At 48.3% G+C, this 12,460-nt stretch overlaps 1 protein-coding gene across 7 annotated transcripts; it reads left to right on the top strand.

Moving 5' to 3' along the window:
* Positions 1 to 1,962: 1,962 nt before the first annotated feature.
* CE2H16orf46 (chromosome E2 C16orf46 homolog) lies at positions 1,963 to 12,460 on the top strand. 7 transcript variants are annotated; one of them, XM_007082835.2, is made up of 5 exons: positions 1,963 to 2,152; positions 5,680 to 5,763; positions 7,136 to 7,205; positions 8,529 to 8,758; positions 11,460 to 12,460. In XM_007082835.2, exons 4-5 carry the CDS (start codon positions 8,567 to 8,569, stop codon positions 12,429 to 12,431), a joined length of 1,164 nt encoding a protein of 387 aa, XP_007082897.2. In that variant the 5' UTR covers positions 1,963 to 2,152; positions 5,680 to 5,763; positions 7,136 to 7,205; positions 8,529 to 8,566; the 3' UTR covers positions 12,432 to 12,460. The 7 variants fall into 7 exon arrangements, with proteins under 7 accessions (XP_007082897.2, XP_007082899.2, XP_042825228.1 ...); XM_007082837.2 differs by lacking the exon at positions 5,680 to 5,763; XM_042969294.1 differs by lacking the exon at positions 7,136 to 7,205.

Raw genomic sequence — 12,460 nt, 5'->3', positions numbered from 1 at the left:
CATGGTCTCATGGTTTATGGGTTTGAGCCCCAGGTCGGACTCAGTGCTGACAGCTCAGAGCCTGGAGCTTCCTTTGGATTCTGTGTCTCCGTCTCTCTCTGCCTCTCCTCCCGTGCAGTTCTGCCTCTCTCTCTCAAAAATAAACATTAAAAAATTAAATAAAATTGGGGATGAATCTCATTCTAGCAGTATGTGATATTTATGCACAGATACATGAATTGGGGCTAGGGGAAGAACAGCCCCACCCATTTCACTCTGATACACTTCCAGTAATGTTTAGTATTTATCAACACGTAATACATTCCTACTGTCTGTCAGATGAGTAGGAATGGAGAGAATTCTCAATCCGGAAAAACAAGGAACTGTTTCAGCCTTATGGTCTTATGAAAAAATTTAAGTTTGATTTTCAAATTATTCTTTTATTGAACAGGAAAATGACAAGACTACTCAATAAATCTTTGACCATAAATGTCAGAATAAAGTTCTGTGTAGTAAGAATAAAAATACAAATATGAATAAATAGAAAAAGGAAGAATTTACATCTTTTAATTCGTTTATATTTTTAAGTATTGGTGGGTATCAAACTCATTAAATTTACATTTCTTTCAATACTTTTCAAAAAGTGGTGTAACTTTTTAATGTTTATTTTTGACAGCGAGCATGAGCGGGGGAGGGGCAGAGAGAAAGTGACAGGATCCAAGCAAACGCCACACCCCACACCGTCAAGTGCAGAGCCTGATGCGGGGCTCAGACTCACCAACTGTGATACCATTACCTGAGCCACCCAGGTGCCTCTGAAGTTACGCAGTTTTGTACAGTTGTTTTAGGCATACCATTTACTTCCAGGTTGTGATATACAACAAGATCCAAATATGCATATTGTAGGTAAAGAAATGATACCCAAAAAAGTCGTATCTAGAAAAGTATTTGTTGTAACATCCTAGAGCAATGTTACACAAGTCTTTCCATAGGCTCCCTAGACTTTCTAATACGGTATGTTCGGTGCAAAAGCAGTAATACAAAGCCATCTCTCCAAATGCCTCTTAATCACAGTGCTGTGAAAGACATTCTAATGCATTTATACAAGACAAACATTCACACTTGAAAAAACTAGAAAGCAGACAGGCTTTGGAATCAGACTTGAGCTGAGTCCAGGCACAGGTTCCCAGCCTTGGCTGCGCCTTGAGGTGCCCAAAAGTAACAGGACCAAAGGGAGAGGAGGAGGGGGTGGCTAGCCTTCCACTGTTCCAGTTCCTCATCTGACTTCGGGATGTGAGCACGGCCATTTCCCTTCGTTCGTTTACAAGATGCCCATGCCCGCCTCATAGCGCTGTACCGCGACAAGTCCAACGGGTGCTACCCTCGTGCCGCCGGTGGATTCAAACTAGCACCTACCCGTTGAGCAACTGGGGGCCAGAAAGTTAAGGATGAGGAGATTCCACTAGAAACTTGGCCCGCATCACCCTCCCGCAGTCGTTCTCCTGGAGAAGGGGCGGTCTGGGGACAGCTAGCAAAGCCGGTAACCTAAAGAGTGGCGGCCACGGATGCCGCTGAGCATCCGACAACGCGCAGGGCAGCCCCCGCCTCCCCCCAGCACCATCCCGCCCAGGCCAGCAGTGCGCGCCTGTGAGTGGAGGCCGGTCCTCGTTACTAACTCCAGCGTCCGGCGGGCATGAAGCCGCTGCGTCTACTTCCCTGACTCGCGCTCGGGCTCACACCTTACCTCAAACGCCGCCTCAGGCGCCCACCTCGGGCCAGGGATCCTCTCTCCCGTGGAAGGTGCGCAGCCGCGCAGAGCCTGCCGGGAGCACGTGCCCAGGGCCGTCGGCCAGCAGCGCCTCCCGCGCTCAGCTTTGTTACGCCAGCGGGCTTGGCGTCACTTCCGCCACAGACCCCGCGGGCCCCGCCCACCGCCCCGCTCCGCCCCCAGCGCGTCCGTAACCCGGGGCAACTGTCGCCCTCGCCCGCTGCGGGGGTACTTGGTTGTCCCGGAGCCTTCCATCCTGTGGGCCCCACAGAAGGGTGTGAGCGGCCGCGGCCGCTTCCCCGCCTCCCGGCCAAGGCCCCGGACCACTGCACGGGCGGCGGAGCGAGAGGCCCTGCCCAGTTCGAAAGGAAGCTGCGCACCGAGGCCGGGAGGCAAAAGGGGGAGGTAGTGTGGGCCGGGGGAGGGGCTGGAATAAGAGTGGGAGGGGCCTAGGGGGGCGGTGAGTATGTGGGTGGGGCGGTGGGAGGAGCCGCAGAGAGGGCGGAGCCCTGTGGGGCAGAGGCAAAGGGAGGAAGGGGAGGGGCTCGTGGGCAAGGGGGGACGTTTTGCTGGAGAGGACGACTCTTGAAAGAAGAGTAGGCATCTTTTGTGACACGGTAGGAGCTGCTGGATGCTGGAGGAAGAGAAGGAGCTACCTAAGGAACAAAGAAGGATCTTGGAAGAAGGGAAGGAGACTGGGGGAAGGGGAGGGGCTATTCTAGTAAAGAGAAGAGTCCGCTGTGAAACGCCTAGGCTTTAGGAGCAACGGGTGGATTGGGTGTATTTGATGACTTGTGCTTTCGTGTAGACTTGTAAACTGGGTGATACCCAGAAGACAGGCGTTGCTTTACTCTTTTATCCCCGGAGTTAGGCATCTAATAGGCACTGAATGAGTGAATGGGTGGAAAGAGCGGAAAGCTGGGAGACTGGGACTGCAGTAAAAAAGGTCTGATCTGGAGGGATGATTCCCCTAGGAATCATTCTATGCATCATCAAAGCTGCTGTGCTCTGTGGACACATAATAAGTATAAGGCACAGATAATTAACATGGAGAGATAAGATTTATACTCTTGAAAACGTGAACAAATTGTGCGAGCGGTGCATGTGCTTCGCTTTGAGGCAAAGATTCAACTCCCCGCCAAGTTGTGTTCTAAAACTGTAAATTAGATTGAAGTCTTCAAATCATTTTCCTTTAGAAACTTTATTACCAGTGATCAGCATGCCCAAGCCAATCTTCAAGACGTATTGAACCACTTCAGATGCCTGAAGCTTAGCTCTGTATTAAGAAACTTCACTTCTACCATGCCCCACAGTGTTTCTATTCATTGATTTCTTCTTTCGATACATTGTTAAGGATCCACAGAACATCCATTCAGAATTCCAGCTGAGGCTGCCAGGAAACCATCTTTCTCTCCTGGCTGAAATTCTGACATAGATTGAAAATTCCTTTAAACCTGAAACTTCCAGGAAGATGGAGGTGGGCGTAGGGCATGGTGTAGAGCCAAGGTGGTGGCAAGGAGTTTTGAGGGATTATAGCTTGCTTTTGACTTAAACCCCCAGCCAGGGCTTTTCACCTCCTCTCCTGGCCCATCAACATTCCCCTCACCGTTAATTGCCTGGGAATGTGTCAGCCAGGTGTAGGAATCTAGAGTAAGGATTTGGAATCTTTTTATATAAGCCATGGCAAATAGGTGGCGCCCATGCTACCTCTCTTTATTCCCTGGCTGACATCGTTAATCAACCACACACCCCTTTCCTCCAGTGTCCAGGTCTTAACATCCTTCTCAACACAACCTTCCAGTTGTATTGGAACTGTTTAGAACTGACAATCATCCCTAACATAGACAATAAATTTTTTAAAAATTAATGTTTGTTTTTGAGAGAGACAGAGGGTGAGCAGGGGAGAGGAAGAGAGAGAGGGAGACACAGAATCCAAAGCAGGCTCCAGGCTCTGAGCTGTTGGCACAGAGCCTGACTTGGGACTCACACTCATGGACTGCCAGATCATGACCTGAGCCGAAGTTAGGCATTTAACCAACCGAGCCACCCAGGCACCCCTAAATATTTTAAAAATAGATAGACATCAATGTAAATGTAAATTCCTCTAACGCCTGGTAAAATTCCTTTTTTTAAGAAATGGGTGCACCTGGGTGGCTCAGTCGGTGAAGTGTCCAAGTCTTGATTTTGGCTCAGGTCATGATCTCACAGACATGAGATCGAATCCTGCATTGGGCTCCAGGCTCAGCATGGAGCCTGTTTGGGATTCTCTCTCTCCCACTCCCTCTGCCTCTCATCTGCCACCCCTCGTCACACTCATGGACGGGCTCTCCGTCTCTCTCAAAAATAAATAACCTAAAAGAAAAAAGATTTCCTAAATTGATAGATCAAGAATGCTGTAGATGAGATTTATACATGTAGGCCAGATAATTGTATAGCGAGGTGAATTTACAGCTGGTTGGTACTTAATAAACATCCAAGTACAAGGCATATCCACATGGCATTGTCCTTTACCTTCTCCTCACCAGCATTTTATCAGTGACTTAAATAAAGAGGATGTATGCCCCTCAAATTAATAGAGTGTTAAAGTGGAAAGGAATGGCCAAACTGTGGGGTGTCACAGTCAGATTCACTGTTATCTAAACAGGTTGGATTGGTGGTCCAACATGGAGAAAATTTTAGAAGGATCAGATCCATTTAGAGGTCTATATCTAGCAAAAAAAAAAAAAGAAGAAGAAGAAGAAGAAGAAGAAGAAGAAGAAGAAGAAGAAGAAGAAGAAAAGAAAAAGAAAACAATTCAAAAAGAAAATTAACGGCATGTATGTGGAGTGAAGAAGACAGGGATTATTAACAATTCATGTGGGGAAAAAAATGTAGAAGTTATAGTTGACCCCAAGCTCAGTGTTAATCAAGATTGTGATATAGCTTAAAAAAAATGCAGCAATCTTTGTTCAATTAGTAGGTGTAGATTTTAGAGCAAAGAGAGTCAGATTTCAAACTAGACATTTCTCGCCAGACCACATTTGAAATATTTTTCAAATACTCATTTGAAAGGTACTATATTTCCTCATTTCCTGGTACTATATTTTAAAGACATTGACAGGCAATGGGGCGTTCTAAAGATGAGGGAATTTGAGGTTCCCATCTGAAGAAATAATAGCTGTCTTCAGTTATTTTCAGGATTATCAGATGTTGCTTTTGGGAGCAACACCAGGAACTGAGAGGCATAATTTTCAGGCTTGCAGATGTCTTGTTTTGAGAACATTCTAATCTTTAGAGCTACCAGTGGAATGAAAAAAGATGCTTTTAAAGTAATGAGCTCTCCATTATAGGAATGTAAAGCTCCATGGAAGTGAGGAAAGTGGAATAGCATGACCTATTGATTTACCTCACATCTGTAAACTAGCCATAATTTTACTCTCAGAAAATATGACTATTACAGCCATGCAAATCTTTACATTTCAACATCAAAGTAAGAGTGCATACAATTTGTAAGAAATCACATAGCCACTCTTTTAGCTGATCTTTAATTGCTTCTTGTACGTTTCTTTTCTTTTAAAAAATTTTTTTAATGTGTATTTATTTTTGAGAGAGAGAGAGAGAGAGAGAGAGAGAGAGAGAGAGTGTGAGAGGAGGAGGGGCAGAGAGAGAGGGAGACACAGAATCCGAAGCAAGCTCCAGGCTCTGAGCTGTCATCACAGAGCCCAATGCAGAGCTCGAACTCACAAACCATGAGAATCACGACGTGAGCCGAAGTTGGACGCTTAACCAACTGAGCCACCCAGGCACCCCGCTTCTTGTACATTTCTATTTGTTATCTCTTACATGAGCTGGAAGACAGGAATGGGCAATACAACTTGAAGGCACGATTATTGGAGAAAAATTTAACACTAAGACTGTTCTCTCCACTGACTTTTTTTTTTTTTTCTAATTAGAAAAGACCACCAACATTCTGTTTTAGTAGTGGGGCATCCTGACCCAGCTTGAACATCCGTGTCTCAGAGGAGCATCGCAATCTGGTATGCAGTAATCTGACCATTTGACTAAGGATACTGTGGTTACTGACTTCAAGATGATTCTTCACTTTTGGTCACAAGGAGCCAGTATTGTTCCCGTGATCCTCCATGAAAGGAGTCACGTACTCACAAAATGCGGTATTTATAACAAACATGTAAAGTGCTTACAACAACGCCTGGCGCATAAAAAGAGCTATGTAACAGCTTATTTTTATTATTTAATATTACCGTCACCTGGGTTTCTTTTGGCACTTTCGAATATGATGTGACTGCCACTTCTGGTACCCTCACTGGGTCCGACTTCCACTGACTCCAGAACAGGGCCTTCCCCGATACCGCCTCTTTGGCCCCCGCTGTTCCTTTGTCTCGATATAGACATACGTGGAGATAATCTTGTCCTCCTCTCAGATTTCACAGTTCCTCATGACCTCCAACAAATAGTCGGAAGAGCTGGAGATGGTTAACCTGAGAGAGAGAAGAGCACGTGCAGCCTTTTCACAGGGCTGTTGGAAAGCTGAGGCATCGGGCAGCCTTCGGATCGATGACTCTTCAGCCTTTTGTAGCCACAGATGGCTTTGTGACACTGATGCGGGCCCCTTCCTGGAAGAGTGCTTGAGCATCTTCAGAGGTGTCCTAGACCTCGTGAAGCCCACCCATGGCTGGGAAGGCTTTCCCTCACAGAGCCGTGCTCTGGAGCACAAAATGAGGACGCCAAGTAGAGGATATTGAGGGGGCAGGGAAACCAGTGCTGGTTCCATATAAGGAAGATCTTCCTCAGAGCCCTGCTGCGTTGTACGTTGCCCAGGGTGGTTTTTACGATAGTGATGGCCAGACTTGGCCCAGTCCAATTAGAATCAGGATCTCTGTGGGCAGGATGTGGGCCTGATGATTCCAAGGTGCTGCCAACTTTGAGAACCAGTAAATTAGAGCTCTTTGCCATTGAACAGACTTTCTAAGTAGTGAGCACCTTGCCAGCAGAGATACTTCAAGCACAGAACTTTTTTTTCTTATTGATTTGAACATTCTAACGATACTTAATGTCTCCTGAACAATATCTCTTTTCTCTATTAACCTCACGCGTACAGTTATCGTTTAAATACGTGGCTTTGCTTTGGAATCTGCTTTTTTCCTTCCAAACTGCATACTTGTTAAGTCCTTTGGGTTGTGAGGCATAAATGTATTTGTAATTCAGAAGAGAACAGGACCGAGTCCGGAGCTTCTTTGGCCTGAGCCGTGCCTGAAGTGGAATTTTACAAGATGAAAGGACCGGGCTGGTTTGCACAGTCTGGCCCTTAATCATGCTTCTGTTTCTAATGAGAATAGCACTCCTGGTTTTCAGTCACTTCTTTTTCCCTTTTTTTTCCTCCCCCTTCAGATTTCATTCATTTCCTCTGATGTCTCACTGGAAAAGATCAGGATGTCCAAAGATATCTGACCTTCCGTAGGTAAATGGAACTTTATTAGCATCAAAATGCCACTTTAAGACTATATGAAAAAGCCGAAATGGTAATTAAACAGATATTGTTATACGAAGTTACCTCAACAGAAAATGTTACAAGTGGGCTTCTGGCGAGGATCGCGTCAGGGTGAGAGAAAGCAACGTGTGTCATCCCAGTGGCCTCTGTGTCATTATAAGCAAGGAAAGCTCAAGAAGGCGCTGGCTGTCCCTCAGCATTCAGCTGGACCATTGGAGGTCCCCAGGCTCTGAGTTTCATCTCTGCCGCTTGCGGGGTCCCCAGGAGGAGCATCTGTCTGTAGGAAGGTAGTATAAGCACACCCGTCTTCTAGATGAGCAAACAGACCCAGAAAGGTAATTGGCCCAAGGTCGTGCAGCTAGCAATAAGATTGGAACCCTGGCTGTTTGGCAACCAGATCTGTGCTCCTGATCAGGACGATGACTTTCCTAACTCTTTGACTGGGTTATCAATGCCAAGTTCCATTTTTCAACCTGAGAAAACATCAGTTAAGGATAGACAGCATCACCCTCAGCATCACTGCCGCCACCGCCGTCACCACCACGCGGGGTACTAGTGTGCACGGGGGCTGCCATGACATGGCATCACCACAGACCGAGCGGCTTGAATGACAGAAATGCACTGCCTCACAGTCCCGGAAGCCGGAAGTCCAAAATCAAGGTATCGACGGAGTTGGTTGCTTCCGAGGGCCGTGAGGGAAGGATCTGCTCCGGGACCCCCTCCGTGGCTTGCAGTCTTCAACCTGGGCCTCCTCACACGGCCTCCCTCTCTGCGTGTCTGTGTCCAGATCACCCTTTTCGTAAGAACACCAATCATCCAGGGTAGATTAGGGTAGATGAGTGAGCAGACTGACTTAGTCTAGACCACATGCTGCCTAGCCTCTGCCTGGTGTCCAGAGTTGCCGTAGGGAAAGAAGAGGCTGGGCTGCACGCGTGCTCAACACATTTCCCATGGTGTTAGCACAGTAGCATCTGGACTGTTTGGAAGTGGAGGGTAGGGGTGCTTGACCCTATATTCCTTGCTGTGCTCTATGCCATGATCCGGGATAGAGACTGAGCTAACATCTCCCTGTCTGCTTTTCCTCGATCCCAACTTTGGTCTTTCATTAAACCCATTAGTCTTTCGAATTGGCCATATGTTTTATAATATCGATAGCTGGCAATGGATGCTTTTGTAATATTTCTTCTCGGTCTCTTCATGAATGTGTCTTGACGTTATTTCGCCCGAGTTGTCGAGTTGATTTTTCAGAAACCAGTATTAAAAACTAAGTTCAGCCTTCATTTCATGCTGCAGGAAGAAGATGTTAAAAACCTTCAGCAACTATCACGGTGATGGATCTCTGTCAGGAAAATGAGGCTGAGTTAGAAAATAGTGAAAACGATGAGACGGAATTAACCTATACTTGCCCAGATGAAAGAAGCGAGAAGAATCACGTTTGTTGTCTTCTCAACATCAGCGACATTACGCTTGAACAAGATGAAAAAGCCCGTGACTTTGTCATTGGAACTGGATGGGAAGAAGCCGTGAGTATCTTCTTCACTGAGGTGTCTCACACGCCTGTGTTTGGTGCAGGCCTTTCGCTTTTTTCAAAAATAGTTATTACCCAAAAAATCGATAAATGATCAAGACAGGAAGTTTAGGAATAGAGGTACAATATAAATAATGATAAGAGCGGTACCTTTTATTCGGTGTTTGTGGCCAGTTAGTACTGGCCAGCACAGGACTCAGTGCTTTACACACATCAGTTCATTCAACCTGCCCTATGAGGCAGGTATTGGGACAAGGACAGTGAGGCACCCAAAATGTGAAAGAGTGTGCCGGTGGCCAAGGCAGGGCTTGAATCCAGCTCTTCTGGGCTCCAGACCCCAAGCCCTTAACTGCTGGGCTAAGCTCCCCAAGAGACGTGAGATTTCTGTCCTAGTGGTTCCACTCAGAACTCCGTGGGTTTATTCTTAAACTCTCCGTGGGGAGAAAGAAAGAATCCTAAATTTAGAACTGTAAGGATGTCACATTGGAAAAGATTAGGATGTCCAAAGATATCTGACCTTCCATAGGTAAACGGAACTTTATTAGCATCAAGTTCAGTGATTCCTAGGTGATGCTTGGCAATGTCTCACAACTAGGGATGAGGGGAAGGGGGCGCTACTGGCATCTGCTGGGCTGAGGCCAGGCGTGCTGCTGCATATCCTGTAGTGCCCAGGACAGCCCCTGCCACAGGGAATGGCCCGGCTCTGTGTTCGTTCAGGAGTGCCATCACAGAATACCACACACAGGGGAGCTCACGCAACAGACATTTCTTTGTCACAGTTATGGACGGTGGGCATCCAGGATCCGGGTGCCAGCATGGCTGGGTTCTGGGCAGGGAGCCTCTTCCCGGTTTTGTGCTCACATGGCCCTCCTTGGTGGTGCAAGCAGAGAGGGACCCCTTATCGCCTCTTCGTCTCATAAGGGCACTAATCCGATTATGAGGGCCCCACCGTCTTGACTTCATCAGCCCTAGTTACTTCCCAAAGGCCCCACCTCCAAATTCCATCCCTTTGGGGACTCGGGCTTCAACATAGGAATTTGGGGAAACACAATCATGCACTCCATAACACGCCCTAAATGTCAGAAGTGCTGAGGTTGAGAGACCCTGATCTAATTATGACTATGGAAATGGAGGCCAAGACACGGCAGAGCAACTCCCCCAGCCCACCTGGCGGTTGATGGAGCCGTGTCTGCAGGACCCTTGTCTTGTGCTCTCTCTGCGGCACCACCCACCCCTGCCTTGCTCCCGCCAGATCAGTCAGTGTTACAGACAGTTCTGCCTGAGGATCTGACTTTCCAAGTTTAGAAGGTTCTGTTCACCCCTGGAAAGTAACAACTTTGCAATGTGTACATATCCAAAGGCTGTTCAGAATTCAAGAATTTTCTTGAAAGAAATGCCGCACGTGCCCCGTGCTCAGAGTATGTTTGCCGCTCACGGTCTGTCGAGGATGATCGTGCCACACCGTCTCCTTCCGCTTAACCACCTGCTGCCCTTCACTCTCTCCGGCCACCCAGCCCCGCCCGGCTCCTTGGGCGGCCTTATCTCAGCAGGTGTGACAGAGACCTGTCCTGCACTGGCTTGTGGCCCTTTGGTACTTCCTGTGCTGGTGCCAGGGGCCTGGCTGCCAGCACATGAATGAGGACGGAGAGCACTCTGCTGGCAGCGATTTATGAGCGGTTCCTGTGTGTAGAACCAAGGGATCTCACAGCATGGGGGGCCTCGGGACTGTTCACTTCTGGCCCAAACCGGCCCAACACAAGGGGCCTTTCCTGTCACTATGTTGGTCTCTCCCTATTGGAGCCCTGGGGGCACCCACACCACTTGGGAGCTCTGTGGGGACTCCGGAGGGAGGCACAGTCACCTTGCAATTGCAGCTTGGCTCTTGATCCTGGCAGAAATCTGGACCTTTGTGCCAACACTTAGCCTACTTGTGACAGCCTACCTGTGAGGATCAGAAGAGCCAGGTGTCATTGACCCCCATCTCTGGACTTGGATCCCCTGTCAGGCCACCTGAACACCCTGGAGATACAAATGCTTTGTACCAGCCTCAGCCCAAGGCTCACGTGGGGTGCTTTTTTAAAACCCCCTGCCCAAGTCCATCTTTTGAGTATGGGCTTAGCGTGTTGGGGTGAAGCTCAGGGATCTGGAGTCTACGCAGCAGCTCTGGTGACTTAGGGTCAAGGAGGTGGAGGACATTTGCTGACTCATCAGGCACACCTGTTTAGTAGATGAGACAGAACATCCGTAAACATCCGTAGAAAGATTAAAGTTCCAGATTACTCTGGGATGGTGACCTGAGCCAAAACCAAGAATGGGATGCTTAACTGACTGAGCCACCCAGGTGCCCCATAAATACAAACAGTTCTGATTTGAAGAGCTCTGGCTTTATTTTAATGTGCATCTGAAAAAGTATAGAGCCAGCACATCGAGATGCCCACGTATGGTATTTTTGCCTAGTATTTGAGTATTAAACCCCATTGCTAGGGTTTCAGATTAACAAATACTCCTACAAATGCTATTACCAATACTATCACTTAGTATGAGGCTAAAATGGAGTGACAATTTTTAAAAGGTGGTGAGTCAGTTTTAAGAAAAGTATCAGGTCAAATAGGACGGCCCAAATAGGGATGTGTCCAGAGCTGGGGCAGCTAGATTTGAGCAGCTCGGCCGGGAGTAACATGCTGCTGTATTTGCAGGTACAAGGCTGGGGAAGGACATCTCCAACCGCCTGCATCTGGTCCAGGAAGAAGCTTCAAAAGGCGAGGGTGAGAGAAAGTGCCAGCAGCTGCTTACTCTGTGTCAGTCTCTCCCAAGGGAGTTCTGAGGCCGGGCCTCAGTCGGAGGTGGGGAAGCTGGGGTCCGTGGGTCCGGAGAAGGCTCGAGGCAGCCCCTCCCAGACTCAGGGGACCCGCCAAGGCCCCACCACCGCCTCCAGGGAGATTAGCAAGGTCTGCTTTCCCACTTCCAGTCAGGGAGAGAAAAAAAGTCTGCAAATAAAGGAGTTTATTTGGTGCAAGGAAGACTGGGCCACCCCTGAGGCTATTAGGGGCAAGGGCCCGGGCCAAGGTCCCTCCATCTCAGACTCCTTGACTTCCAGGGCCCTTTTAGTCCTACCTCCCCTGAAGGCTTCACCCCCATACGGCTTGGATGTTCCGGGTAAGAAGAGTAAGAACTTTTTCTTGCAGCCAGAAGAGAAGGTGCTGAGTGTGGAAAAGGATGAGTGTGTGGCTTGTGCGTGTGGACTGAAAAGGGTTGACGGGAAAGGTGAAAAGAGACCTGTTGAGCTGGCCAAGCACCCTAAGGTCAATGACACATTGCCTTTCCCTCCCCGGGCGGCCCCCGCACCCCTGCTGGCGGATCACGAGAGGGGCTGCCTGCACTGGTCCCTCCTGCCTGAGAAACACCTGGTGTGCCCTCCCAATCCCGGCAACGTGTGCTGTCTGGCCAGCGTGCAGCTTTTGCAGAAACAGGGGGCGCAAAACTACAAAGCCAAATTCAAAGCCAGGGAGCCAAGACCTGCCGTGAACACCCAAAAGCTCGTTCTCACAGAGGCCAAGCAGGAAAACAGGTCCAAAACGTTGGAGACCAAAGTGTTCCCGAAAACTCTCTTGCCCTCCCTCACAGTGAGCAGAGTTGTTATTCCTGTCTCCACTCACAGACTCCTCTGAGTTGCCACAATAGAATTCCCTGGGAATGA

Source organism: Panthera tigris, chromosome E2 (genome assembly GCF_018350195.1).
Source record: "Panthera tigris isolate Pti1 chromosome E2, P.tigris_Pti1_mat1.1, whole genome shotgun sequence".
Taxonomy (NCBI): Eukaryota; Metazoa; Chordata; class Mammalia; order Carnivora; family Felidae; genus Panthera; species Panthera tigris.
The sequence above is the reverse complement of the archived record's forward strand: the minus strand, read 5'-3'. Positions and strand labels throughout refer to the sequence as shown.